The 27,206-nt window shown below is 39.9% G+C and overlaps 1 protein-coding gene across 1 annotated transcript in view; it reads left to right on the top strand.

Moving 5' to 3' along the window:
- The first annotated feature begins 344 nt into the window (after window positions 1-344).
- Window positions 345-27,206, top strand: part of PLBD1 (phospholipase B domain containing 1) — a 39,835-nt gene continuing 12,973 nt past the window's right edge. Inside the window, exons 1-7 of the mRNA XM_009322865.1 lie at window positions 345-380; window positions 821-905; window positions 8,322-8,541; window positions 15,353-15,436; window positions 17,355-17,493; window positions 24,182-24,346; window positions 25,539-25,683. Of these exons, the coding sequence (XP_009321140.1) occupies window positions 345-380; window positions 821-905; window positions 8,322-8,541; window positions 15,353-15,436; window positions 17,355-17,493; window positions 24,182-24,346; window positions 25,539-25,683 (874 nt within the window). The remainder of the gene's footprint in view (window positions 381-820; window positions 906-8,321; window positions 8,542-15,352; window positions 15,437-17,354; window positions 17,494-24,181; window positions 24,347-25,538; window positions 25,684-27,206) is intronic.

Here is a 27,206-nt window from a genome sequence, read left to right on the forward strand (position 1 = left end):
GCCGTCCCGGCTGTTAAGCCCCTCCGCCCCCCGGAGGGGCCCGGCAGGCCGGGGAGGGGCCCGGCTGCTTCATAGGCTTGCTCCGAGAGCACCTCATGGCCCGCCGGCTGGGGCGGGCTCTGCCGTGGTGCTTCGTGGGTGTTAAGTGCTGGCGCTTCATTCCTGCATGCTTTCAAAACATCTTTCCCGTTCCCGGAATGGACGAGGGGAACCAAACCAAGAATTTAACAGATGGGAAGCTGCCTTCAGCGCCCAGTGGTGCTGGGCTTTAATGTATTATGCGTGCACGGGAATCATTTAGGATGGAGACTTTGTTTTGGTGCTGTGGCCTACAGGCCTACAGCATGCCGCGACTTGCATCTTTTAGTGCTAGCGTGTGGGTATAGGTCATCATCTGTGTTTCAGAATTCCTACCTATGCGTGATCTGATGTTTTCTGAGTAAATAAACTTGTCATTAAAGTAATTTACCAATACCTGATTAACTTAACAACTTAAAAATTGAAGTTGTTTTCTATGGTACAAACACCACTTAATGCTAATTTTGGGTTTACGGTTGTTTTTCACCATATATTTGCATAATACACTTTTTCAATCAAAGTTGTAAGGCTCTGATCAGAGTAATTCAATAACTGCAACTTTTGTAACACTTTTGATCTTCCTCTGTTGACTGCTATAGCTTTTCTGTGTCCTGATTTTAGAGCTTTATTCCTGTTGCAGCTTCAGAGTCAGATCTGGATGCAAGCAGAATTTGGCAAATGCCATAATAGCACATTTTGGTGAGCTTCACAGTTTTCCACAGAATCATGGCTTCCCGCTTAGAAATTGAGTTTCTGCTTGGTATGTTTGCACCTGTGGACACACACTGTGGTAGCTAACTATGTGCTGGAAAAGACATGCCAGTCAGGTATAAACATAGGATTATTATTTTTTTTTTAATTTCAAAGTATGAAAGGGGTTTTTACTAGTAACTGGAAGGATAGGGAAAGGAGTCACTAAAGGAGGGAATTTAAGAGATGCTGAGCAAGTGTGGAGTATGTGAAAGTGAAGCTGCCTCTGGAGGATCAGTAAAAGTTAGTGTCAGCAACCATTTAGAGCAGAATGCCCATCAGAGAATTCTAGATACCATTTGTACTGATGGTAATAGTAGGGTTGCTGGGGAGCAAATCTCAGCAGGAGAATATCTCTTCTGCTGCTTTCAATGAATTCTGAAGATCTTAAGGGCTGGATTCAGTGCTTATCTTCTAGGAAATTCCTAGTTAATTTATTAATTGCTACAAAACAAGGAGAAGTTAAGGTAACAGTTGTTTTAATGTCCAAAATGTTACAAGCATCTCATTTTGCCGTTGGTCCTACCTCATCTTGGAGACCTACTTTTCAAACCTTACCTGAATTGGCAAAAACTTTTAGTACTACATTAGCAGGACTGAAGGATTCAACCGTGAATCATGCAGAGGGAGTGAAAGGAAATTTAGGGTATAAAGTAGTTTCAGCTAATACCTGACTGATTCCTCACATCATAATTGAAGTACTGGTAGAAAACTGCTAAGTAGCAAATAGAAATGCCTTTAGGCTATTTAATGGAGTAAACTTGGCCTTCAGCACTGTGAATTGTCTAGATTTTTTTTCTTTTTAAATTGATTCATTGTTCTTTAGCATTTTGAATGCCTTGAAGATTCTTCATAATATTGTTTGGAAACTGTTTCTAGAGAATGTTCTCTGATAAAAATGACTTAAATTTAGGGACTAAATTCCACTAGCTACTTGTGAAATTGTTTTTGTTTCCTCTATGGATGACCTATACTGGGGACCTAGAACTGTTTTGGCAAGTTTTCTGCATCAGCTAAGCTTTGCTAGTAAATGTCCTTGTGAACATGAAAGCCATACAAGACTCAAAGTCTTAATTTATAGTTCACATTTGAATATTGCTTCTCTCTCATGTAAGCACAAATCAGGGGATTAGACTTCAAATAATGACAGGCCTGTTAGAAGCAAATTGAAAAATTACTTAGACCTGAAATGTATGAGGGAATAGGATGAATTAAGGCCGGTAGAATAGAAAATGCAAATAGCTTATATTCAAGCAGAACAAGAAAGCATTTACTCCTTTAATTGAAAATTACTGGGTTTCGTGTTAAGTTCTTGTGTGGTTTAAGCTAATCTCTAACAAAGTCCTGAAGTACTTAACATTCGTTTTGTAATGGATTCCAATCATAACTGTACTTTGAAATCTCAGTTGTACTTTAGAAGTAAACAACCTTTTTTAAACAGTTAAAAGGATGGTTCTAAAATCTTTAATGGGAAAATAGGACAAGCTCTATCAAATTACAAAATTGAACAGAAATATCAGATGCTCCTTGTTATGGTTGACTTGAAACATTTAAATGCTATACCATGCTAATATAATCTTTACTACTGAACATTAGCTGTAGGAGAGGGTATATTGAAAACAGGAGATGTGCAACTTTGCGCTAGGTTTTTTTGTGTTTCTAAGTTGTGCAAAACTACTTTTCAGTGAAAGAGAGTGATAGCTTTCTTATTTAGTGGAAACTGTATAGGTGGAATCTACAAAGTACATCTGAACACCTCTACAAAAAAAGGCTTCACCTTTGAAAAGCCGTAGATAAAAATATGGATGTAAAATATAGATAGAAATTAGTAGTTAAGGAAGCCATTGGTTTTCCTACTACTAGGAGATGCTCACAGTTGTTAACTTAACTTGGCTTGTTACATGCAACCTAACCAGTGCTTCTTTGCTTGTGAGTTAGCTTGTTTCTCAGACTAAAGAAAAATATGAATATTAATTCTCACCTCCAAACCTTGTAGCTCTTTCATCTGCAAGGAAAAGGGAGTTCTGTTAATTTCTCTAATTAGAGAAAAGTCCAATAGCCTATCTAGATATATGTATGTTTTAAAAACAACTTATGCCTGGGAAAGCATAAGGAAAAGCAGCTGTTGCATATTGCCAAACGAACTTTACTGGCATTCTTAAGGCATGTCAGGTGTTATTTTTGTGGGTGTAATTGATTTAATAAATATTAGTGGCAGTTATCAAATAGTGTGTTTGCAAGATGGTCTTGGGCCATCTCGCTCTACTGCTCTTGTTTTTTCATCCTCATCTTCTGTCCATTCTGTTCTTTCATTACAAATTGCTGCTACTCTTTCATGTCATCTTCAGCATCTGATTTCTTCTTTTTTTTTCATCTTGCCTCAGTCCTCTCACTTAGTATTTCCTTTAATTGCTTTCTCTGTATTCTGACGAACATGTATGTATTTCCACTCTCCCACTGCCACCAAATAAAAGACAAGCTCCACTTTTAGCATAACCTTGGCAATGCCTGTATTGAGCCAAAAAGGCAGAGAACAGATTTGACATTTCAGCCGGAAAACCAAGGGGACTACCACCACCTCCTAGCCACGGCTGAAATATCTTTGTTTTTCCATTATTTAAGCTGTAATCTTGGCAAAAAGCAGATACTTCTCACTTGTTGAAGAAATTCTAGCACTCTCCCAACTATAGTCCCTATTTCTGGGTCTTTATTTGGCAGAAGCATTGATGTATCTTTAAAAACAGGCAATTTGAGGAAAGGTTCCTCTCAGTCCCTACTGACTGCAGAAAGGAGAAGGAACACTTTTTTTATTTCCAAGCTTGTTTTGTCATTGCACTTCTCCACTTCTGTCTCCCACCATACAGTGCACTGGTGGTTGTGGTGGAACTGTGTATCGCTGATGATATGCAGTTCTCCTGGCTGGCTGGTTGCATGGAGGGGAAGGGTGACTCTGCTCATCTACCCTATCTCCAGGGATTTTTGAGTCATTCATCACAGTAAATAGTGCATGCTTGGCTTGTTATTTAGGCTATTCCAAGCAATACTGTTATGGAATAGCCACAGATTGTCACAGTCTTTTCTGTTCCTCAGAGTCCTGAGAGCAGGCAATAGGCTGAAATACTTGTCAGCATTCTCAGCTACACACTGGGAAGTCTAACTTTGATCATAAAAGGATGATTTGTAGATTCATAGAAATGTTGCATTTGATTCATATGTAAGAAGTTACCAATACAACTGCTGGGATAAGAGATGCTAGGGCCCCTGCCTCACCCTCCAAAAATAAATATAAAAATGCCGGCATTTTTATTATTTAATTCCCCTTGAATTATTTATTCAAGGGGAAGGTTCCTGTTTTTGCAGGACACATATGGGATTGTTTGGAAACATGCAGTTGCTTCTTGTATATCTATATTCCATGTTATACTTCAGTTCTGGATGGTTTTCTTGGCAAAGGTAGTGCTGCTAGTTTAGATGAATGCAGATTAAAATTGTAACAGACTGAGTGATAGCAAATGCTTTGTTTACATTGTAGTGTAAGCATGTTTTAAGTGTACACAGATTTATAAGCTTGTAGTTTTAACTCCATCTGTAGCAAGAGAAAGACATCTTCTAAATTATAACAATTACTGTATGATTATATATATGTTCCTTGAAATAAACATAGCAATTTCATATGTAGGTATTTTGACACTTTAGACCAGGGCAATTAGATTTGCAGAAACTGACATAAAAATTAATGAGGTGAAATGGTATGATGAGTGAATGAGTTGGGGGTGTGTGGGGGAATCAGTAATGGGAAATGGTCTTTCCCAGCACTGTTGTTAAGCCACATCTCTGATAACTACCTTGATGCTGTTCCTCTGAAGGCGTCTCCAGGTTTGTTGCAAATTATCCTGTAATTTAATGTTTCCCCTTCTCTCCCATCCTCTTCTAGTCCTGGTTTTCTTCAGTTTAAATTTGTCATATAGTGAAGCTGGGGCAGGGCAAACTCCAAGGGTAATTTTAAAGTTTGTTCTGACTTGAAAATAGCTCTGCATGTTCGTTCTCTGGCAGAGCATAAAACAAAGAAACACAGCCTGCTGTGTTAGAATACCTGTGTCAGATCAGTCTGTCTGGCACCGGCATCAGCCTTCTTTAAAAAAAAAGAAAAAAAAGAAAAAAAAGGGCAATGCTATTTTGCTTTAGGCAGAAGAAAGTTTCTTTGACATACCTATTCAGTCTGTGGGCACTAATAACAATAGCCAGCTGCCCTGGTTCCTCTTGACTACTCGCTACCTCTCCACAGCCTACTGAAGAGATGGGAAGAAGATCATCTTTTCCTCTACTTTGTTCTTGCTCTTTTTACCCATTCTTCAGCTGTCTTTGTGTACTGAGCACGTGGCCTGTCTCTCCTCTGCCCCACAGTGGGCTTCTTGGTTGGAATCAGCCTTCCCCTTTACTGCTGGACAGGTTAGTCATGTTCTGTGCTGACCCCTTGCACCACTTCTTCACAGGACCTCCCTTCCCCTGACCTCTTTGCTTATGTGAGCTTTAGCTTTGTAAGATGGCCTTTTGCTCTCTTCAGTGATGACCCTTATCAGCCTGCTCTTCTTATAGATTTCAGTCTGAGTGATGCCCATGTTTACCCTTAAGCTAAAATAGTGATTACCCCATGTATTACTAGAAGATAGTTAAGGAGACAACAGAAAAGGAAGATTATAGCTGCTTGAAGAGTTATCCAAAGTCTGTCATGTCTCAGTCCTTTAAATAGCCTCAGTACCTGGCAGATGAAAAACATGTTTTTAAACACTGTGTTCCAAGTCTCTGAAATGACTTCATCTCTAAATAGAGATTCATGTGAAAACTTCTATTCATAGGATTGGGGGGGGGGGGAACCCAGTTCCTTTGCTATTAAAATTCTGTTCTTGCTAACGCTTTTCCTGTTCACATGAGAAGTGTCTCTAGTACATCATGAAGACTGACATAGTGCTAAGTGGTACAAAGTCTGGCTGGAGGCCAGTAACTAGTGGTGTAAGCCAGCAGCCGATACTGTTCGGCATCTTCCTTAATGATCTGGGTGATGGGGCAGAGCGTACCCTCAGCAAGTTTGCTGATGATACAAAACTGGGAGGAGTGGCTCATACAGCAGAGGGTCGTGCTGCCATTCAGAGACATCTCAACAGGCTGGAGAAATGGGCTGACAGGAACCTCATGCAGTTCAACAAAGGAAATGCCAAATCCTGCACCCAGGGAAGAATAACCCTATGTACCAATATATGCTGGGGGCTGACCATTTTGAAAGCAGCTTTGCAGAAAAGGGCATGGGGGGTCCTGGTGGATGCCAAGCTGAACATGAGCCACCAATGTGCCCTTGTGCCAAAAAAGGATGACTGTCTCCTGAGCTGCATTGGGGGGGTGTTGCCAGCAGGTCAAGGGAGGTGATCCTTCCCCTCTGCTCAGCACTGGTAGGGAGTTGCCTGGAGTGCTGGGTCCAGTTCTCAGCTCACCAGTACAAGAGAGATCTGGAGCTATTGGAGAGAGTGTGGCAAAGGGTTATGAAGGTGATTAAGAGGCTGGAGCATCTCTCACATGAGGAATGGCTGAGAGAGCTGGGACTGCTCCACCTGGAGAAGAGAAGGTGCAAGGGGGATCTCATCAATGTGTAAAAATACTTGAAGGGGGGATGTTTAAGAATATGGAGCCAGGTTCTTGTCAGTAGTGCCCAGTGACAGGACCAGAGGCAATGGGCATAAACTGAAACACAGGAGGTTCTCTTTGAACATCAGGAGATGCTTTTTTACTGTGAGGGTGAGCAAGTACTGGTTCAGGTTGCCCAGAGAGGTTGTAAAAGTCTCCATCCTTGGAGATACTTAAAAGCCGTCCAGACATGATGCTGGGCAGCTTGCTCTAGGTGACCCTGCTTGAGCAGGGGGGTTGGACAAGATGACCTCCAGAGGTCCCCTCCAACCTCAGCCATTCTGTGATTCTCAGTAAGAAACAGTTTTAGCTATTCTTGCTGGAACACTAGGAGAGAACAGCTTTCCAGCTGTTGAATGACACAGATTATTCAACAGTCTAGTAAAATGGATGAAAACTGGCTTAAAGCAGCTGAGTAACTGCTATGTCAAAAAGTGAGTAGTTGGAGAAAGAGTTTGGTTCTTGGAAAATGTTTTTGCTTTTTTATTCAAGTATGTCATGGCTCTTCATAAAAATAGCTTCTTTGCTATGTTTTAGAGTCCTGAATGAAGTGGGTGCACTTAATTTGAAATCAAACTAGCTGCTTAATCACAAACATTTTACTTACAGCTTTTTGAAAAGCATTAGGTATGGTGCTGGCATTATATTGCTTTTTTTATGGGTCCATTATCATAGCATGCATACCAAGTATTTTGTGTGAGATCATCCAGAATTAGATCTAGCTCTCTATTTTGCAGCTGTTATGGGCATGATGCACAAAATGAATTGTTGTGAGGAGCAGTAACCAAATTGTAATTTCTTGCTATAAACTGGCAGGACTAGTTGCCACGCACTGGAGAAGGGTCAGGGGAATAAAAAGATTGCTGGTTTCTCAGTAGTTGTAAGTCTTTGAGTTAATTCCTTAAAACTTTTCAAATAATTCTGGGAACTCTGACTCATGATTTTTTGAACTCTTTTCACTTGCAATACTGTAGTAATGATTTGATCAGTCATGAATAGAGATCTGATGTAATCAGGTCCCATCTTACAGAAGGCTGAATTAGAGTTGTAGGGTGTTTTTTGGAGAGCGGTTTACCTTGCTCTTTGTTCTTCAGCTCAGCAGGATTAAACCCCAACTAATGAAGAATGTTTCTTTAAACAGCAGTCCAAGCAGAACTCTGAGCAGTCTAGTGCCCTTCCTTCCCGTTCATTTCACACTTGGGATTGATTCTATTCCGGCTGGGTGATAGGGATTGTGTGTCTTATAAAGGATTGCATACCCATGGTGCTTTTGTCTTAAGCCTGTGATTCACCAAGTTCTAGTGCTCCTGTTCAGTAATGCCACCTCCAGGATTAGTTGCCCAGAAAGACAGTTCAGAAAACTTTTGTAGCCTTTTGAATCTTTAAGTGGAAAACAAAGTCACAGTAGCTTATAATCTTTTGCAGTTGCTAAGGCATGCTGTCTTCTAAAGTTGCTTTCAATAAGATTTGAATAGATTTTCTTCTGGGCCAGGTAAGGAAATACTTTTCTGAATTTTATGTCAAGACTTAGCTGTGTTGGAGCTCCATACTGAAAGAGTTGTAGATAACTTCCAGAAAAGTAATGTAAGACTATTTAGCTGTAAGCTTTTGTCTTGGTAAAACTCCAGTTAGTTCTCATGCCACTTTTCAGTACGTTAACATTAGTGTTGCTCTCCACAGTAGAACTAAACCTGATGGAAAGCTATCAAATTAACTTTTTTAAACTGCTAAAATACTGTCTTGACACTTCAGTATTAGATAGGAAAAACCTACTCATGTTTGTTTGTTTCCCTTGCCCCCTTTCTTCTCCACCATAGAAATCCGCTATGCAACCGTGTACTGGCATAGAGCTGAAAAAATACTTCAGGTCAAGAATATACTGGATAGGACTGGAGATGCCTATGGTTTCTACAACAACACTGTACAGACGACAGGTTGGGGAGTTCTGGAGATCAGAGCAGGCTATGGCAGTCAGACCTTAAGCAATGAAGATATCATGTATGCAGCTGGCTTCTTGGAAGGCTATCTCACAGCTCCGTAAGTACCTCAGGAAGCAACTCAACTTAGGATGCTTCCAGTGGATTTCTGTACACTTGTGAGTTTTTTGTTTGTTTTTTTTTTTCCTTTCCCTTAATTCCCATCCATTTAAACTAACCATACATTTTGCAGTTGTGTGCTGTTCTTTTAATTAGTAGCAGGTATGAAGTATAGCATCTTCATTATGGGATCAAGATGTGCCCTCTCCTCATCCCGCAGGCTCTCCTAACACCTTGGTGAGATAGATGAGTACTCTATCTATATTACTTATTAAGTAATGTAATCACAGAATAGTGTACGTGTGAGGAAGTGTGTAAGCCCTATGTTGGAAGTAATTACAAAAGGGGTAGCAGATAGAATAGTTATCTCCCCAGCCTATAGTTAGATGACGGAACAACAACAGATGAGACAATTGAGAGCAGATCAGGCAGGGAGAGATGTTGCTAGCAAGGGCTACAGGGCTTCCCTAAGGACCTTTTTCACCAAACACTGTCAAGAAACTGCTGGGGAGCAGATGTTGAAACTTCACAGCATGGGGAGTTTAGTCTGTCTTGGACAAATCAAAAAAAAAAAAAAAGCTGATATACTGATAGACCTGAAGGCAGACTGGTGTGTGTCTAGAAAGGTCAGTGTACTCCTGAAAGCCCTTTGAAGAGAAGATGAGGGACTGAATCTCTCCCGCAATGCAGATCTATGAAAACTTACAGAATTTTGTACTTGTTATGAATCCAGAGCATTTTTTTCTAAAAAACAAACAAACAAAAAACAACCAAAAAAACCCAACCCCAAACCCAAAAAACCAACCAAAAAAATAAACAACCTCAAAACCAAACCCTATTCTTTCCTTGACTAAGTTGGAAGACAGAATGGCACTATGACGTACTAATTGGTAGGATATAGCTGGTGATATAGCTAAGAACATGACACGTGGCTTGTTGAACAAGCTCCATCTTTTCCTCTATCAACTTAGTCATAGAAAAAGAAAAAGTCCGAAATTCTGACGCATTGCTGGGGAATAGTTGGGAGATGCTTGTGATGGATGCAGTGACATGAATTTGGCTTCACCAGCTTTGCTTCCAGAAAGCTAAAATAAATACCCATGGGCTGCGTTGAAAAGGCCAGCAGGGGAAGGAGGTCTGTTGAACAATTGTCAGATATGGCTGCTGGACAAGATGATATTAATTTAATTAGTAAGACATTTTAAGATCAGTTAAGATTTATGGATAGTTCTCTGATCATATGATATGTTAATGTGACGCTCTAGTAGACTTTGCTGGAGAGGCAGCTAGGTCTCTGGAGAGTATAAAGGAAATTCAGTAATGTAGTATTTGTCAATAGCAAAGTACTTCTGAAAAAAGAAAGAGTAAAGGAATCCTAAAGTTCTGAGTGCACACAACCTGTACTCCAGGCAGGAAAGGAAATGAAGTACATGAGAGATCTGGATGTATGTTGTTGGATTATTTGGCATGAGAGGTTACTGTTATGTGCTATTCAGTCAGTTTATGTGAACTACGTATGGATCTGGGAGATGCTAGCATTACCTTCAGAATATTGTTAAAATTGGGTATTGCTCAACAGATTTTTTCACTAAGGCTTTACCTAGGTGTACTCATCTCTAAGTGGTTAAGCTTAAGCTTTGGCATACTACATAGAGAGCCCAATCCATGCTAAGCCCAATTAGATGGCAAGTAATGTTCTAGTAGCAACAACCTACACCCTCTTCCCCTTCTGCCTCCACAGTAGATTTATAAGTCTTCCTGGCTGTCTTTTAAACAAACTTAAGTATATGCCCATTCCTTTAAACATGGTTTGAATGTGAAACAGTGTCTGCAGGGACTTTATCTGATGTCTTAGTCTATGCTTAGGTTTAGGGGAGGGAGTTTTTCCCCTTTGTTTTTTCCATGGGTATGATGTGAAGATTCACAGAGGTGAAGGTATATACAAGTTACTCTGCTCAAGGCTTTTGCCTTCTCTAGGTCAGGTGATTACTGAGGCTGGTCCTAGCCCTAGCTGTTGTTACTGTAGGGCTACCAGCTGTAGCACTGAGTGGACCTTTGTAGAGAAGTGGATATAGCAGAAATAGTAATGAACAGAGATCTTAAAATCTGTGGAAGTGAAGTTGAGGGTTTGTATCAGTGTGGAAAAGTAGGGTTTGAGATTTTGGCTTTCAAGCAAAGTGGGAAACTGAACGGTTTTATAGGAGTTTAAGTGTGAGAGTGGGTTAAGATGCAAAAACAGAAGTAGCCGAAGCCTTTCTTTTCTGAGGATACTTCTTGAGGAAATCCACTGAGAACGCCTCTGACAGTGCAAACCTCAAAATGCATACCATCACTAAAATGACTATCAAATACTATACATAAGATCTGAATTTGGGTTTTGGGTCTGTCTTTGCCCCATTGTACATCTGTACCTGCAGTGGAAGCATATTCTCCCTGGGGGTTGTAAATATAAGCTTTTTCTGTCAGGTCTTGTAAAGCTATTTCGGATAAAGAGGGCTTCTCTCTGAAGCTAAGAAGATCCATTGAAAATGCTCCAGCTAAGGAGCAGAGAGGAATTAGTGATACACTCCTCTGACCCCTCAGAAGACAGAACCTATTACTTCAGGTTTTAGCTGTATGATCTTGGTGTTTTTTTTATTCAGCAAACTGCAACTAATGAATCCTCTTGTGTGTTTGCAATTTCCTGAACCACAGGAGTAGTGAGAACTCACTAAGTTTGCAGATGTTAATATTGCTCTCAGAGCTCCATTTCTTCTTCTTTATCTTGCCTAGAGATTCACAGAATCCTAATAAACATGCAGGCCGGTGTTCTTTCTTTGGGACAGTTACACAAGTCTTCTGAAGTAAAACTGGGGAACAGTCTTTCCCAATCTGTAACTCTATTCCCATCAGACCGCCTGGCCCATTCAGCCTGTCTTCAGGGAAGCTCTCCAGCACCATGGTGACTTCTTTAATGAGAAGGTGTCTCTAAACACTTTCTTTCTGCTTTTGCAGACATCAGTGCCCACAGTAGCTGCACACAGCTCAACCTTCCTTTTTAAAAACTTGGTAACAACAAGGAAGAGCATAATAATGTGTTTGGCTGTGGTGAAGGCTTTATTTGCGTCAACAGCCACTTAGCTACCAGAGTGAAGATGCTTGTGTCACTTGCCTGTACAAGCACTACCTCGGGTGGCTCAGACACAGCCCCCCAATGTGAATACGTTGGGTATGCCTGGTAATTGAAGTGCCCTCTAGCACGTTGCTACCTGTAGCCTGAACAACTCCAAGGTCTCCAGCTGTCTTGCTTCTGTTTGTGGCAATGACTTAATGAAGTAGAAATGACCCAAGGTGGCTCTTCGTGGAAACCCTGAAGTCCTACCAGGAAGAACTCTGATGTGATGCGTTATTGGGAAGGATACATCGCAAGCGTGATCCCAAGTTGAAGTACAGGTTCCTGCAGAAGCTGTCTGGTGAGCAGGAGCTCCAGCTTGACAGTGCCTGCAATTTGGAGATCTCCAGGAATTCTCGACTAGCTCAGTTCTTGTGTTACACTTAGGGCGTGAAGGAAGGTTTCTAGACACAGCTAGGCCTCATGATGTAAGCAAAAGAGTGACAAAAATCTCTTTCCTAAAAGTGTACGGTTTGTCCTTAGTAGGAACCTAAGCAGAATGTAAGACAACCAGATTTAAAAAAAAAAAAACAACAAACCCAACCAAACATTCTGGGACTCTCTTATCTCAGATTACTGGGGAAGAATTAATCTCAGCTCTAGCTATATAGGTCTGTGGTAGAAAAAGCAATAACTAAGTTAGTCAGACCCATTTACCAGTGGGGGTAGAAACTCAGACCTTTGCTAGAGCATGATTCATCTTTCTAGTGTCAGCACCTGATTCGGGTAGTAACTGTCTATTTTGAAAACACATAGTTAGGCGTGGAATAAATCTAATTCTAGTGTCTGTAGTGTCTGGAGATCAGACATTTGTTTTTATCACCAGTCTCTCACCTCTCTGTAAGGTCCAGTCCTATCATCCAGCCAAAGGTGTTTGCTCCGGTTTTCTTGGGTATGAATTCTCTTCCCCCATTACAAACAGAAGTGTTAATGAGGCCTCACTTTACTTGGGGAATGGCAGAGCACATCCAAATCCGTGATGTTAAGCACATACTTTTAATCAGTTCCAATTGGGGCATGCCAGGTGCCTAAGAGCAGTATTTAAATTTGAAGAAACATTAGTTGTACTCTTTTTTTTTTTTTCTGATATAACCTCAGCTGACTGGAGTCCTGTCATCTTCCTCTCTAATTTGAAGAAGCAGGGCTCTGCTTTGCTGTTTTTAGACTTTGAATTCTTGTCCCAGCTTTGTAATTGCCTTGCATTTGGCCTTAGATACAGTTGCAAAGCCTTACCTTACTATAATGATACAGCTTACTTCAGAGGATAATACCCTTACAAAACATGCAAGCCACACACATAGAAGCTTTGTTAAAGCAAAAAAACCCAAAACCAACAACAAAAACCTCAACAACAGAAGAAAACCCAGGGCAACTAGGGAAAAAACTCTCAATAACCTTGGGCATTTAAAAAAGAAAAATGAATTCCAGGAATTGTATGTCCTCTGTTAGCATATACAAGAAGGAAGGCCGTTAAAGAAGCTGATTCTTTAGTCCCCTGATTCTGAACTAACCCAGTCTCTACATCAGTCATCACAACTTAAAGATACTACTAGTGTAAAATCTGCCTTGCGTTGCATAACCCTTGAGTGCAAAATGAAGAGAGTAGAGCTGATGGTCAAACCTGGAAGCCTGATCATTTGTCCTGGCCTAGCCAGTGATTAGAGTTGTATCCCGGCTGTTTTTATCGTTCTCATCCCTAAAAGGCCATCTGCCAGATGAACTGTCTTGTGCTATTTGCTTCTCTTCTCTAGTGCCATGAGAACTCTGACTTGTGGTATGGAGTATGTTATGCTATAATTTCCTCCTAAAATTATTTTGGATTTTTATTTGCCAAATTCTCTGTGACTGTGGAGGTGGAGAATATTGATCTGTCTCCAACTTCCTTGTCCTCTTCAAGAAGTAGGTTGTGATTATGGCATGTAGTCTTGTGTTAAATGGGAGACAGGAAATTCTAGAACCAAAATTGATACTACAGCTGCAGTTTCATGAAAGGTGTAATGGTGCGAAGCTGCTGAATGCTCCTCTCTCTTGCCCCAGCACCTCCCTCCACAGATCCAAACCCCCGACTTGGTTCTGCCCTGCCACTGATCAGGCCCTTTCATGCATCAGTTCATTTACTAACACAGTAGAGAGCTGCTTTCTTGCATCACCTCTGTTGCTTATCTGTGTATATAACAACCTAATTCAAACTACAAACTGCCAGAAAAATATATTCCCTTTTTTTGCTGGGTTAGTGTTTTGCCTGAATGTATGCCAACAATTAGATTTGGTAGTCAGAATGGTACCAGAGCTGAGATAAGGCAGCAGGGTCATGCGATCAAGTACATAAACAGCTGGGAATGGGGCAGAGGACGGAAAGAGAGGGGTGAAGGTCAATGGATGATTCTCTAATTATCAGCAAACCATTCAATCATTTCTGGCTGGATTCTCAAATTATGCCCTGAGGGAAACTGGGAAGAGCTCCTGTCTGCATACCTCTGAGGAAGTTGCCCTCATGAGTTTTAATACAGGGAACTCTTTCCTGCTGGCATGTACTTTCCTTGAGGCTGGTATCTGTGTCTTAGTTCTGTTTTCTTTCTCTCAGCACTTGGTAGGAGCTAATTTTACTGATGACTGATGTAGTTCTACCAACTCCAGACCTCAGCGAAATAATTTTCTGCTGATTTCCACCTAGAACTAAATATTCCTCTCCTCTCCTCCATTTTTTTTTTTCCAGTGGCTTAAAGAAATGTTTAAGTTTGACCCAAATTATGAAACGCTGATAGGAGAAAAAAATTAACAGAATGAGAAAATCCGAAAGTTCTGTTTTGCCTTGAATCAGATGATTACATTTGATCTAAAATCGAAGGGTGATTTGAACTTTTGGGCTCCTGAGCAATTTTTGGCAGTTTATTTAATCTTGAAATGTAAAGTGCATCACTTCAACAAAACAAACAAAAGACAGCCAATCAGCCAACCAAAAAAACCTCTACAACTTCTGTTTCTATTAGTTAATGGGGATGAAACAGCTAACTGAATTCAACAAAAAAAATCACAGTAATTTTGCTCTCCATAAAGCTGAATCTGTTTAGGGCTGGCATGAGTGGGAGTTTCTGTGGGAACACGTAGGATCAATGTAGATACACTTTAAAATGGAGAGATTTAGCTTAATCGTTAAGGAAGGAACATGTTTAATGGTAAAATGGTAAGTAAAACTGACTAGATTTCAGGCTGAAATTCTCTCTCTCACAACTGAATCAGCAAATTATATTCTCCTCACCTCTGTGTTTTCTTGGTTCCAAATATAATAGCTCTCCAGTAAACTATTTTTGTTGTGATTTAAATTAATGTGCTAAAGCTTCCAAGATGCTTCTGCCAGGTCTACAGCTATTCCCTGAATGTGAAGTTTTGCCATGAAGTAGTTCATTCTTGCTTCTCTTTCCATTATACAGCAGTTTGAGCAGGTATTAGCAAGGTTGGTTATTTTAAGTTAAATTTCAAAAATCCATTTGCATTACCTTTGCTGTTTGTCATGCATTAAAGATACGAAGTAATTTCTGTGATTAGGAAAAGCTTACTTTGTGGACTGTGGTGCTTGACTGTCAATGCTGGTTGACCAATGTATTGGTAAGCAAAAGGAAGGGAAGATGCAAAAGAATAACTTCTACTCTTATTCTTTCAGGCACATGTATGACCATGCTGCAAATATGTATCCGCAGTTAATTAAGAATCCCACCGTTCGAAGTGGAGTTCAGAATTTTATGGCGTATGTATTTCGTTATTAGAAAAGAAATTATTCAAGACTTGGGGTTGGAGGGTGACAGAATTCTTGAGGGTTTTTTATTCTCTTCCTTATGGGCTGAAGAAAATATATGCTTCCTTTCCCTCTGAATGCCGTTGGTATGAAAAAAAATTCTAAACATACATGAAGAAGGGCATATGCCCTTCCCTAATTCTTATTATTTCAAAGAAGTGTTTAAAACCATTGCTACAAAGGGGTGTGGATAATGCCAATGAATTCTGAATGTCATTCTAGTCAAAATCCTTTTCTAAAAAGCTGATATTTTGAATGTTGCACCTTAATCTTTTTAGTACTGTGTATCCTTTCCTTCCTCTGTTAGGTTAGCATTTTGTTTATTTTACCACTGATGTAAATTCTGTTCTAATCACAAAAGTCCTGATTCCCTTTTCTCTTCAGCTGTATAAATCAAAAGTAATTCTGCTCAAATAATGCAGCTACACTGGTGGGAAACTACAAGTGGGAGAAGAACCAGGCCAGGTACTGGGAAACTCAACTGTGATTACCGCTTATTTAAATCTCCTTAGGCTTACGTTTTCTTCCATTACAAATACTTCTGTGAAACTTCGGTCACTTCTGGGGGCTACTTTTTCCATCTTTCCCTTGTCTTGCGCTTTCCACAAGTGGTTATATATCTGACTAATTCTGTTATTGGTGCACATATATAAATTTGATTGGTTTTAGCTTATCCAAAAAGAAGATAAAAAAAAAAAAATCTTACTGCTCCCTTACTATCATTCTTCAGTATTGCTGTCCTCCTTGTGAGAAAAATCGGCTAGCTACCATATCAATGTGTATGGGTTTTTTTCCAGAATGACTCAGAATAGCAGCTGTATCCCCCAAGACACATTGTTGGAGGATGGGGGCAATACTAGGTGGCCTTGTATCATTTTTTTATTGCCTATATTTTGGACTCTGCATCGCTGCTTTACTTAATAGCAGTCTTGCAATATGGGCTGCTGTGTTGTCCTGAAAGTCTTAGCCCTGAATGCTCTGACCATATCCCCGTTTCCTCTGACATACTTCTTGCATCTTGTTACTTCCAGAAAGCTAAATCTGGCTGGTTTTGTCACCCATAGACTGTTGAAAGAGTTTGCTTCCTTGCCAGGTTCATTCTCTCTTTTTTGCTGCCGTACATAATGCTGGATGGATAGATACAGGAGGATGGAAGAGGCCAGAATCTGGTCCTGACTTGCTCTAACAACTGTGGTTCTTCTGTGGTTCTTTGTGCACAGCAAAGGAGGGAACTCTGGGAGATCCTTATAATGTTGGCTGCTCTTGCCCTAGGGTCTGTTCAGCTTGTGTTGCCTCATGCTCTAAACCTGGGTTATTTGGATAGTAACCTCTTGATTGGATTTGGCACATGGGATGGTTGTGTTTGGCCTCCCACCTTTTCCTCAGAGGAGGATAGCAATGGTTCCTAGGCAGTGTTTGAGCACCAACAGCAGCACGCCTTCATTGCACTTGTGTGTAGGAGAGAGAAATAGGCTCTTCAAAGGTCAGTCTATTTTATCCTTAAATAGGCATTTAAAAGGGAATGGTTCATCTGACCTGTCAAATGCTTGTTTCCCTTTACTGACTGTAAGGGGTTGCTAGATCTGATGTAGTAAGAGTCCCTCATCTCCACCTCTGGGTGGAGACCAACTATTTCTTTGATACTAAAGTCTGGTAGAGGCACACTACTGTAGGGTATGTTGCATGGATCTGAACATTTACACCCAGAGGATATAACATTTATGTCCGCAGGATTTCTAAAACATGATTTGCCTCAAAACACTAGGAAGGTTGGATCATCTGGGTCATAATACATTTGTCGCTTCCCTGCATTAGCAATTATACTCTAAAACGAAAACAAGAAAACCCCAACTTGTTTGTTCCTCTGCAGGAAACAAGATCAATGGACAAGACAACAAATCAGAAATAATAAGGATGACCCCTTTTGGAGGCATGCTGGCTATATTATTGCACAGTTGGATGGTCTGTACATGGGAGCCCTCGAGTGGGCTAAACTGCACAAACAAACAGTAAGATTACTGCATCTCTTGTTCAGTAGCTGGGGATGGGATGTCAGAGGATAAAGATGGGAGAAGGGAATCTGATATTTAAAAAAAAAAAAAGTGGCAAGTACTCATTCTGCATGCCATTCTACAAAAGCTTCAGTGGCTGTTCAATGTAGATAATGTGACTGAGCACTCAGGTCATGTCACCACAGATCCTTCGCACTGGACTTGGAACCCTAGGCACTCACGTGCTGATTAGATTGGAGGTGGCTTTTGTATCCATGTGTGAATGTTGGAAGGACAGATACTTCTACAGTGCTTTCTGTTGTCACATTACAATTGTTATTGAGCAAATGACCCTCTAGGTATAAAGAGTAGCTGTAACAGCATGAATCAGCACGTAGGGAGTGTATTGAAGCTTTCATTCTTATTTCCAAGCATCAGATTTCAAATCTTAAAAGCTCTATTTTGGACTATGTTTTATGTTGCCAAATGTCTTCTTTTCTAAGTCTCCCATTGCAGACTGTGGCAGGCCAAATGGGGTATGGGGGTGTTTTGTTTGTTTTTTTTAGTGTAGTGTTTTTTTTTTTAATTAAAGTCAATTAGAATTGTGTTCCGGATCATCAGTTTGTGTGCAATAGCAGAGCTCCTTTAACTCCAGTAGAGCTATCTTAATTACAATGCTGTCCTTAAGTGTAATGTCTAATAGGTTTCTCAATGTGAGAGGGAGGACTTGAGTAATTGTAGTTGACCCCTTTTGTCTTGGTTTAACCATATCAAGAACTTAGAGAAGTTGGGTGTGCTAAATAATAAACAGCTGGGTTTTAGTAAAACGCACATCTCATTCTTGCGTAGAACTTGCTCTGGGGCTTTCATGAATGGGGAATCGGCTCAAACTAAAAGAAAAGACTGTTCACAATAATGGAAAGAACCATCCTGAGTTCTTTCCATGGGAGAGTTATAAGGAAGATACTAAGAAGCCTTAAGTTTCTAGGAAAAGAACTCATTAATTCCCTTTCATAACACCTGTATCTGAAGAGCCCTGCAAAGCTCATCAATTATTTGGCTGCTTCAGAATCCTTTAGATTCAGATGGGGGAGGGGAAAGTGCTAGTTTGTGCCTGAGCTATTTCTTTATAATAGGCATGTCCTACCTGCAACATATATTTCCCTGATACTTATTTAACTGTGTACTTGATACTAAAAAGCACTGATCTCTGAAGTAATTCTTAATCCTCTTTTCAGATACCTCATCAGCATGCCTATATAAAAATGGTGCATTTAGTGAAAGTTCAAATATGTGGTTCAGTCAAAAATAGAGGACACGTATTTCAGAATTACATGCAGTGGATATATATAGTTCTTTTCCCAAATGTGCCTGGAGCAGATGGTGGGATTTATTTTGACTCCTTCCTGTGCCATTCACAATTTTAGCTTTTGGCATTATCACCTATGTTGGGATCCATGTCTTTTTATTAAAAGCAAAAATTTTCCCCATGTATGTATTTCTCACTTGAGATGGTGCTGCAGGTTCCTCTGTTTGCCGGAGCCAGTAAGGTAACATCAGTCTCTTACCTTTGAGTACAGTTTGGACAGCTGCTTTTGCACCTACATGTTTGGTTTTCCTTGGCATCAACATGATACCTGACAGCTCTGCAAAAGTACATGCAGTTCACTTTGTTGGATACCATTGCTACTTTTCAGATACTTTTGGGAGGTTAGGCTACAACAGTGCTATTTGTGTACATATTTACTGCTGTTAGGATCCCGTTCAGGAAATGAGCTTGAAGATTGTTGCTCCGAGCTTACATGGACAATAAAAACAGGTGCAGATGCAATATTACTGACTAGTATTCTAGCTTTGACACAACCATTGTCTGACAATCAACCCAGCTTCTGTAAACTGTTGGCACTTAAAACAAACAAACACCACCCCCCCCCCCAAGACAATCAACAGTATCTTCCTTATTCCTTGTGATTAAAGAATATCAGCCCTCTAAAGAGGCTGTTTTCAACTTTGCTCTTGCAGCATATTATAAGAATGTTAAAAAGGATCTTTTATTTAATCCCTTACATTGTTAGTAAGTAGAATGTTTGGCAAATAAATTCACCTAATAGATGATATTTTTTTCTTATTTCTAAGTATTATACTTTGGTTCAATTAATCCAATATTGTTTTGATCTTTCTTTGGGCAACAAACTGCGGTTAGAAGTATTTACTATTTCCATTACTCATTTCTCACCTTAAAAAATAATTAAACTTGTTACTGAAAGCCCCCACAATGAATTCTGCATGTTTTTAAAAGCAAATCTTATTCCTATTGCATGTTTTCCTTAGAGCTTTGAGAGTCTCTTCTTCCCTCTTTCCTTTGGTAGATGCTACTTTGTTTCATTAAAAAAAGAATCCTTTCTATATGTGTATTGTCTTAGGATTATTATCATCGGGAACAAGTTTATCTTTTGATCTCTAGTGGTGCAGTAGTTTGCATTCATGGTGGTAATGAACATTAGAAATACCAAGAATATCTCACGTGTGGGTTGTGTGGTTTTTTAATTTTCTTTTTTTATTTCCTCCCCCCATCCCCAAAAGAAAACAACAAAACAAAAAAACCAAAGCCAAACCAAAACCCAACACGTGACAGGCTGTATTTTGTTGCCTTATGTTCTAACTGCTATTGGGAAAAACTATGCATACTTCTAAATACAACTGCTTACTCTGTAATTACTCTTTATGTGCAGAGGGCAATTTTCCCCCAGTGTCCTAAGCTTAAAAGAAGGCTAAACACTGCAGAGGAAAGAGGAAAGAGGAAGACTTCCCAGCCTAAATCCCAAAAGATCAGAGACATGGGGAAGAGAAAGAGAGGAGGAGTGGATTTCAAAGTTCTTACATTCCCTCCCACCCCCAGAATGAATGCTTGTACATGGACAAAGTGCTTTCCTGAACACTGAGAAGTTGGTTGGTTAACAAGGATAGGTCAAAAGATGGAGAAAACGGACTGTGTTTCCAAAGTCTGTGGATTTCAACATTGAGCACTGGGCAAAGTTGAACAAAGTCGTTCCCTTTTCAGGAGAATGGAAACAAGCTGTATCAATAGCTAATCTGCTTTTAATCTTACACATTTCATGTGTCAAGGTTTCTTACCAGCACTACACATACCTTTTCCAACTTGCAAGTAGTTGGAGTTTTACATTTGGTGGATTAGTTGGTGTGCATGTATTTGAGGAAGACAAGTGAAAAGATTTGACTTTCCATTGTCCTGTATAATGCGTGGTAGTTTAAAGCTATGCTGAATCCACATAGTGCTTAAATGAGACTTGGATTATGTGCACACAGGACACACTGAAATGTTCCATTTTTTTTTTTCCCCCTGAAACTTCAGGTTACTTCACTTGTGGCTGACACAATGGTTCTACAATATTCAAATAACTGAGCCTTACTACAGAAAGAAAATTTGGTGTGGACTCTGAACTATTTGATAGTAGTACTAGTACTTTTTTTTTTTTTACTCCTATATGTGTGAAGCATATGTTTTGTAGTGTACTGTTCTAAACTTTTGAATTGCATGAAGTCTGGTTTCCTGCAGGGCTATTTTAGGTAGGTGCTTCCATTGAGACCTGTGTGAAGGCAATTTATATTGTAAACTTCTGTATTTTGAATTTGATATTTACAGGTATCATTAAGAATGATGTCAAAATCTGAATACATTTTCATGTTAAAGTGTGACATTATTCTGTCTGGTTTAGCAACATTTTATATCCAGTAAACAAACCCAACCCTTTTGTCAAGACAATTTCTGAAGGAGGGGCACTCAAAGAACATTAAGCCTTTTCATCTGCCTAATGCTCTACCAACGCTGTGATTAATCTTGGGCTTGTCTACACAGGGAAATTACTCCTGAATAAGGAGGTCTCAGAGTTTTAAGTAATACAATGATTCTAGGACAGCTCTCTATTTGTACTTCCTTATTTTGTATTCAGAATGCTCATGCATGGGGAAATTACTGGAAAACGATTGTTACAGAATAACATCTATTTTAATGTCCCATGTAGACAAGCCTTTAAGGGTGGTTCTCTCCTATCTGCTCCCCTTTCTAAATTTATTTCTCCTTACAGCTGATGTAACTCAAACTCAATTTGATTTTTCTTTTTGCTATTCAGGACAGTACCCTAAAGGAGGAGCCACACATTCTAGCAAAAGGACTTTTTCTCTTGTTGTGGCTATACCACCTCCCCAGTTGTCAATTTAGCTCATTCATTCACTCTTCTTCAGGATGTAAACCATGCATGCAAGTTTTCCTGACATTGCTGTGTGAGATGGGAGAAGGTGATTACAAAAGATTGTAATATGTCCTATATTATGCACTTGTTCTGATGCACACTTTTTTTTAGGTTTAATTCTTCCTGGTGGACACTGATTAACTCCTCCCAGAGAAGACTTCTCCATATATCCTGGAAAGCAGTTGTAGTAATTCCCGAACTGGGGCTCTCAGCCTTGTGCCAGATGCCTCAGGCGACTCCTGAAATGCCCAGATTTGGCCTGCACTGCAGATGTCCAAGTCTTCTGTTTGAATGCATGGTTTTACTGAGACTCCCGAGAAGCTCTGTGCACTGTGCTTGTGTGATGTCACTGAGCATCAGACAATCTTAAACACAAAACCAGGTTTATCCAAGCAGAGCAATGAGTTCTTGGAAATAAACTGGAACAAAATTTGCTTGCCCCTCAAAAGGGGAATGAAAACAGAACCCTAGTGGGTACTTAACAACCTACTTCCTCTTTTACTTCTCTGATATTTTGGCTGGCTTTGGGAGCTGGCAGCCTAATCTCACCCAGTGGAGCCCTAGGAATTTACATAAACTTTGCTTCTTTGTTTGAGTGAGTCTTTCCTCCAGCTTTTTGGCCACCTTTCTGTGCGTATAGTTCTGATAGCTTCCTTGCTTGGCACCTTTGTTCTAGCTTGAATGGACTTCCTAGTAGTTACTGAATTTTTGACTTGAAATGACTGTAAGATAGCATGGAAATGTGAAACCTTTTTAAAATATACAAGCAATTCCAAGTGATGATGCAGCAGTATCAGTGTAGCTACCTGTAGATGTTGCAATGAAGGCAGGTTTTATGGAGGAGAATATGTACTCGCCAAATGGATGGCAAGTACAATTAAAATGCCTCAGGGTTGGCCGAGCAGTCTCACATGCAATCCTGTTTGCTCCCTGCCTGGTGGTACTGTACAGTAATGCCTGTGTAAATTGGACATTGGAAAACAGCTTCTCCTCATTGTGTGGAGGGCTTGCAGACCTTTAAGTGCAGCAGGATGGGGAAAAATTGTGCGGAAACAGGCCAAGTCTCTCTATATGGATTCCAATGAGATAGCAGTTGTTGGGACTTGTTTGTAAATGATTCATACCACTGAGTTGCTTAAAACTATCCAGAGATACATCTTTTGATGTTTTTCAGCTGCGGCCTTTGCTGCTCCCTGTTTGGGTTCTTACAGCAAAAACATGATGAGCTAAAGCAATGTAACATATATGAAAGTTTGCTTTGGATTTCTTCCTCAAACTATAGCTGTTGTTAGGGCCTTCTGCAATGCATGGTTTTAGTTGTGAGAATAGCTTATTTCTCTTGCTTGTCTTGGTAAGTATTGTGGGAAGTTTTAATTCCTTCCCCTGGGATATATGGACTGGAGTTTACATTACTTTTGGTTTTCCTGTGGGTTATTCTCTCTGCCAAAACAGCAGATTGATAATACAGAATTCAGCCTTCTGAATAAAGAGTAAATGGATTTGGTGCTGTTTATTTTTTCCATGTCCTTGTGTCCCCTTTATTGGGGTTTGTAGAAAGGTCAGCTATGTGGTTTAATAACAGTGATTTATATTGCAAGCAATGTGTTTTGTTGCTATATGATTATGTCCCATTCTGAAATTACTGTTCATAGCCCTACAGTGATGTGTGTTCTGACTTCTTTTCCTTAAGCCTTGCCTTAACTAAAGGCATGGTGCAAGCAGAAACAGGAAAGATTTAGAAAACGGTCTTTGAAGGTTGAGGTTAGACCACTGTTAAGCTCTTATTTTTGAAGAGGCAGATTAAGAGAAGGTTCTGAAGAGCATGTTGCACACAGAGCTGTGTAGTTAACCCTGGGTAGCTCTAACCATAAGGGGTTTTCGCAAGCACGTAGCATAGCGGAGCACCTTTTGACTGACTTCCTCTCTTCAGCTAGTTCCATAATTGATTAGTATTGTTAACGTATCTTCCTGCCTTCATTTGTTTCTTCCTCCTCAGTCCTGAGGATGTCTTAAATTGCAGTCTTCATAAAAATCTGAAAACTCCCAAGAGTGTTTGTTAAAGTAAAGCTCTTCAAAGGCATCTAGATAAACAAAAAAAATTGAAATCTTACTACCCCAGTGTAACGGTAACAGCAGGCTGATTGGTATGCTGTTTGCAAAGACACACAAAAGTTTCATAAGCTACTGCTAGTGTCTCGTTTTTTCCCCAGAAATGTGAGCATTGGTAATGCCACTACAAGGGCCAGACGCTTAAAGATACTTACGTGCCTAGTTTGACACTGAGTTTGAGCATCTGGGCCTTGTGAGCAGGTATTTCATAGACCATGTAAGAGCTTCTTTTGAGAGCAAAAGAAAAATTCTAACAGCTGAGGCTGTCTTGATGCTTCTCTGTCTGAAAGTGCTTTTTGTGGTCTCTCTTTTCTCCCTTTCCTCAGCCACTGAGCATCTTTGATGTCCAATTTCTGAATGCAGTTGGAGACCTGTTGGACCTCATTCCTGCATTATTTGAGTATTCTGCACGGAGTGGACAATGCAACGTGGAGCCAGGAAGCCATGGGAAGTATCAGTGGGATATGGGTCACTGCTCTGCACTCATCAAGGTGAGCACCAAGAACTTCATTTCCAGTGACTGTGTTGATCTGCAGTGTCATGAGTCTGCATTTCTGGAGTCTTCACTGTTTATGTTGCATGTGCATAGACAAACTCCTGTCAATTGAGGTACTTTTATGCAGTTGTCACTTGTGCCTCCATAGGATTCTGGGTCCAGTTTTGCTCACTTGTGTTCAAGGGCAGGAAAAAAACCAAACCAAACCCACAGAGATTGACAGTGAAAAGCTACTAGAATTACTAGGGAATGGGGAACTACCACAGAGAGGAGGCTGGAAGAGAGTAACTTGTTTCACTTAGCCAAGTGAAGTCTGAAAGGGGGTATTGTGAATGTCTACAGACCCATTGGGCAAATAAGCAAGGAGGAAGGAAAGAGGATTACTTAAAATAAAGGACAGTGCTAGCATAAGAACAAATGGGTACAAGTGGCTGATGTTTTCTAAGTGTTAACAGTGATACTCTGGAACGGCTTTCCAATGGGAATAATGACAGAAAAAACGCTTTTAAGATAAGTGTCTGATACATCATGGTGGCAATTAAACTTTTCAGTTAAAATTATCAAGGATCTTATCAAGGATCTAGTCAGCATATGGAGACTCCATGTATCCTAGAGCAACAGTATTCACCTTAAATTGAGAAGCATTCATTCAAGCATTTGCCTACAGCAAGAGGTTTCTGAGCTAACAACAAATATTAGAACCAGGGAAATACTTTGAGAAGATGTACTATCAATATATATTTACCTTTTCAGAATGAATTTACTTGCATTTGCTTCTGTACTTTAAAGTCACCCACAGGCATTTTCACAGAAACAGCATGTTCTAAGTTAATGTTGGATATGTTTGCAGAGAGCTGATCTGAATGTGTAAATACAAGTACTCAAGAGGAAACCGGGGAAACAAAACATACCATGTGATGCAGGTGTCCCAAAAAACCCTAAGCTGTTTCATTTTGAAAAATAACAATTAATTATTTGAAAACAACACATGGGCAAGAATTATTTCCAGAGGTTTCAGAAATTCATTGTTAAGTACACAGTTAAAAGCACAAGAATCTGCTCCTTCTTGAACAATGCAATTAATCAAACTACTTAAAGCAAGTTGTTCTCCCAGTTTCTATCAAGTACAAAACATGCAGAATATAATAGGATCTGAAATTATTAATCTTTCTGCTTCTGTTTTCCAGGTTCTACCTGGTTATGAGAACATATATTTTGCCCATTCTAGCTGGTTTACATATGCGGCCACGCTGAGAATATATAAGCACTGGAACTTCAATATAGTTGATCCAGACACTAGCACCAGCCGTGTCTCATTCAGCAGTTACCCAGGTAAAGTCAAGAAACACAAAACAATGTAGATATCCAGGATGGCATGGACCATCTTACTGTCTTGCAGATGTCTTGTCTATAAAAAGGATGATACCTCAACAAGCACTGGCTTCAATCTACCTTAAAACTTTTAGCCACCGAGAGGACAAAATGTCGTCTTCAATTTTCTGGCTTGAACATGATGTTGTTGTCGTCGTCTTTTGTTGTTGATTAATCACCTTCAGTGCTCTGAATAGTACTAGTTAAATATTCTACCTCTGGCACAAACATGCTGCTTTGAATTCTGCTCATGTAGTCTGCAGTCATCTCAACTGTTGAACTTCTCACCTTGCCTATAGCATTTGCATGTTTGGTAATAAGAGTTTTGAATACTTCTGTTTACCACTGTGGCATGACTCGTGCTGTAATGGGATTATTAGACAGTATCAAACACTAGCTGTTTGAAATCGTATCGACTTCTTTGATGTTGGGTTAGCAAACCTTCAGTTGTTTGTTTGCCTCTCCCCATCTCCCTCTTCCAGCTTCTCTGTAAGCTGTTGCAGAGGGGAGTATTTTTTTTTATGCTTATTTCATGTGTTAGTAATATAGCCAGCCAGAATATTTAAAATCTCCCTTGGGAAGATTAGGCAGCATATAATATTCTCAAGTCTCCTGGAATGTTAGAAATTGCCAGCAGTTAATGCTAGAGTAGCACCAAGAAATGTGAACATGAAAAACCAAAGCAAATCCAAGACTCCAAGAGTAAGCATTGCATAAATTTTTAAAGGTGGAATTTCAAATTCAAAAATGCCCAAACAGTCAAGAATCTTCATAAACTTTTTAAAGTGGAGTATGTACCATAGGAGACTGTCTGATTCTGATGAAATTTTGTTGGTTGATGATTTCAAAATGTGCTTTGTTGAATTACTGTTTGGCTTACTACAAAGGCAAGGGTCCTTCATGGCAGGGACTGGGAAACTGTTTTGAAAAGCAGTTGCATTCATTTTCTGTTGAAAGCAATTTTTTTTTTTCTGTGGGGTTCTGACCCTCAGGAATGCAGTATTTTCTGACAACTGAGATTTTTGCTTTGAGGAAGGAGTAGAGGTATTCTGGCAAATGCCTAAGTGTACAGCCTTTCAAGAGCTTGAGTTTATCTCCATTTCCTTTGGAGGAATTTCACTCACTTGTTGCAAGGAATTTTGCCAAGCTTGTATAACCGGGTAGAAAGCCAAAGTTTCTGTCTGAGCTCTGTTCATCAGCTGAATGTACAGAAGGTTATTCTGTATCTCTCAGCAAGAAATACTGTTGAGGATAGTACTGTCCTTCAGGAGAATGTGGTTCTGTTTCACAACTGTTGCATGCTGCATTGTGCTGCAGATTCAAACTGGGGATAAGGATCAGCCATGCAGAGCATTTATTATTTTATTTTTAGTGGGTGTCTATGGTGATGTCTCTGGGATCCTTTTGTGGATTCTTTGTATAAAAATGAAATAAAAGTCTTCTGTTTTGATGAGACTGATAAAGCTCGCTGTATGGGAGGATAC

The sequence above is a fragment of the Pygoscelis adeliae genome, unplaced genomic scaffold, assembly GCF_000699105.1.
Source record: "Pygoscelis adeliae isolate BGI_AS28 unplaced genomic scaffold, ASM69910v1 Scaffold60, whole genome shotgun sequence".
NCBI lineage: Eukaryota > Metazoa > Chordata > Aves > Sphenisciformes > Spheniscidae > Pygoscelis > Pygoscelis adeliae.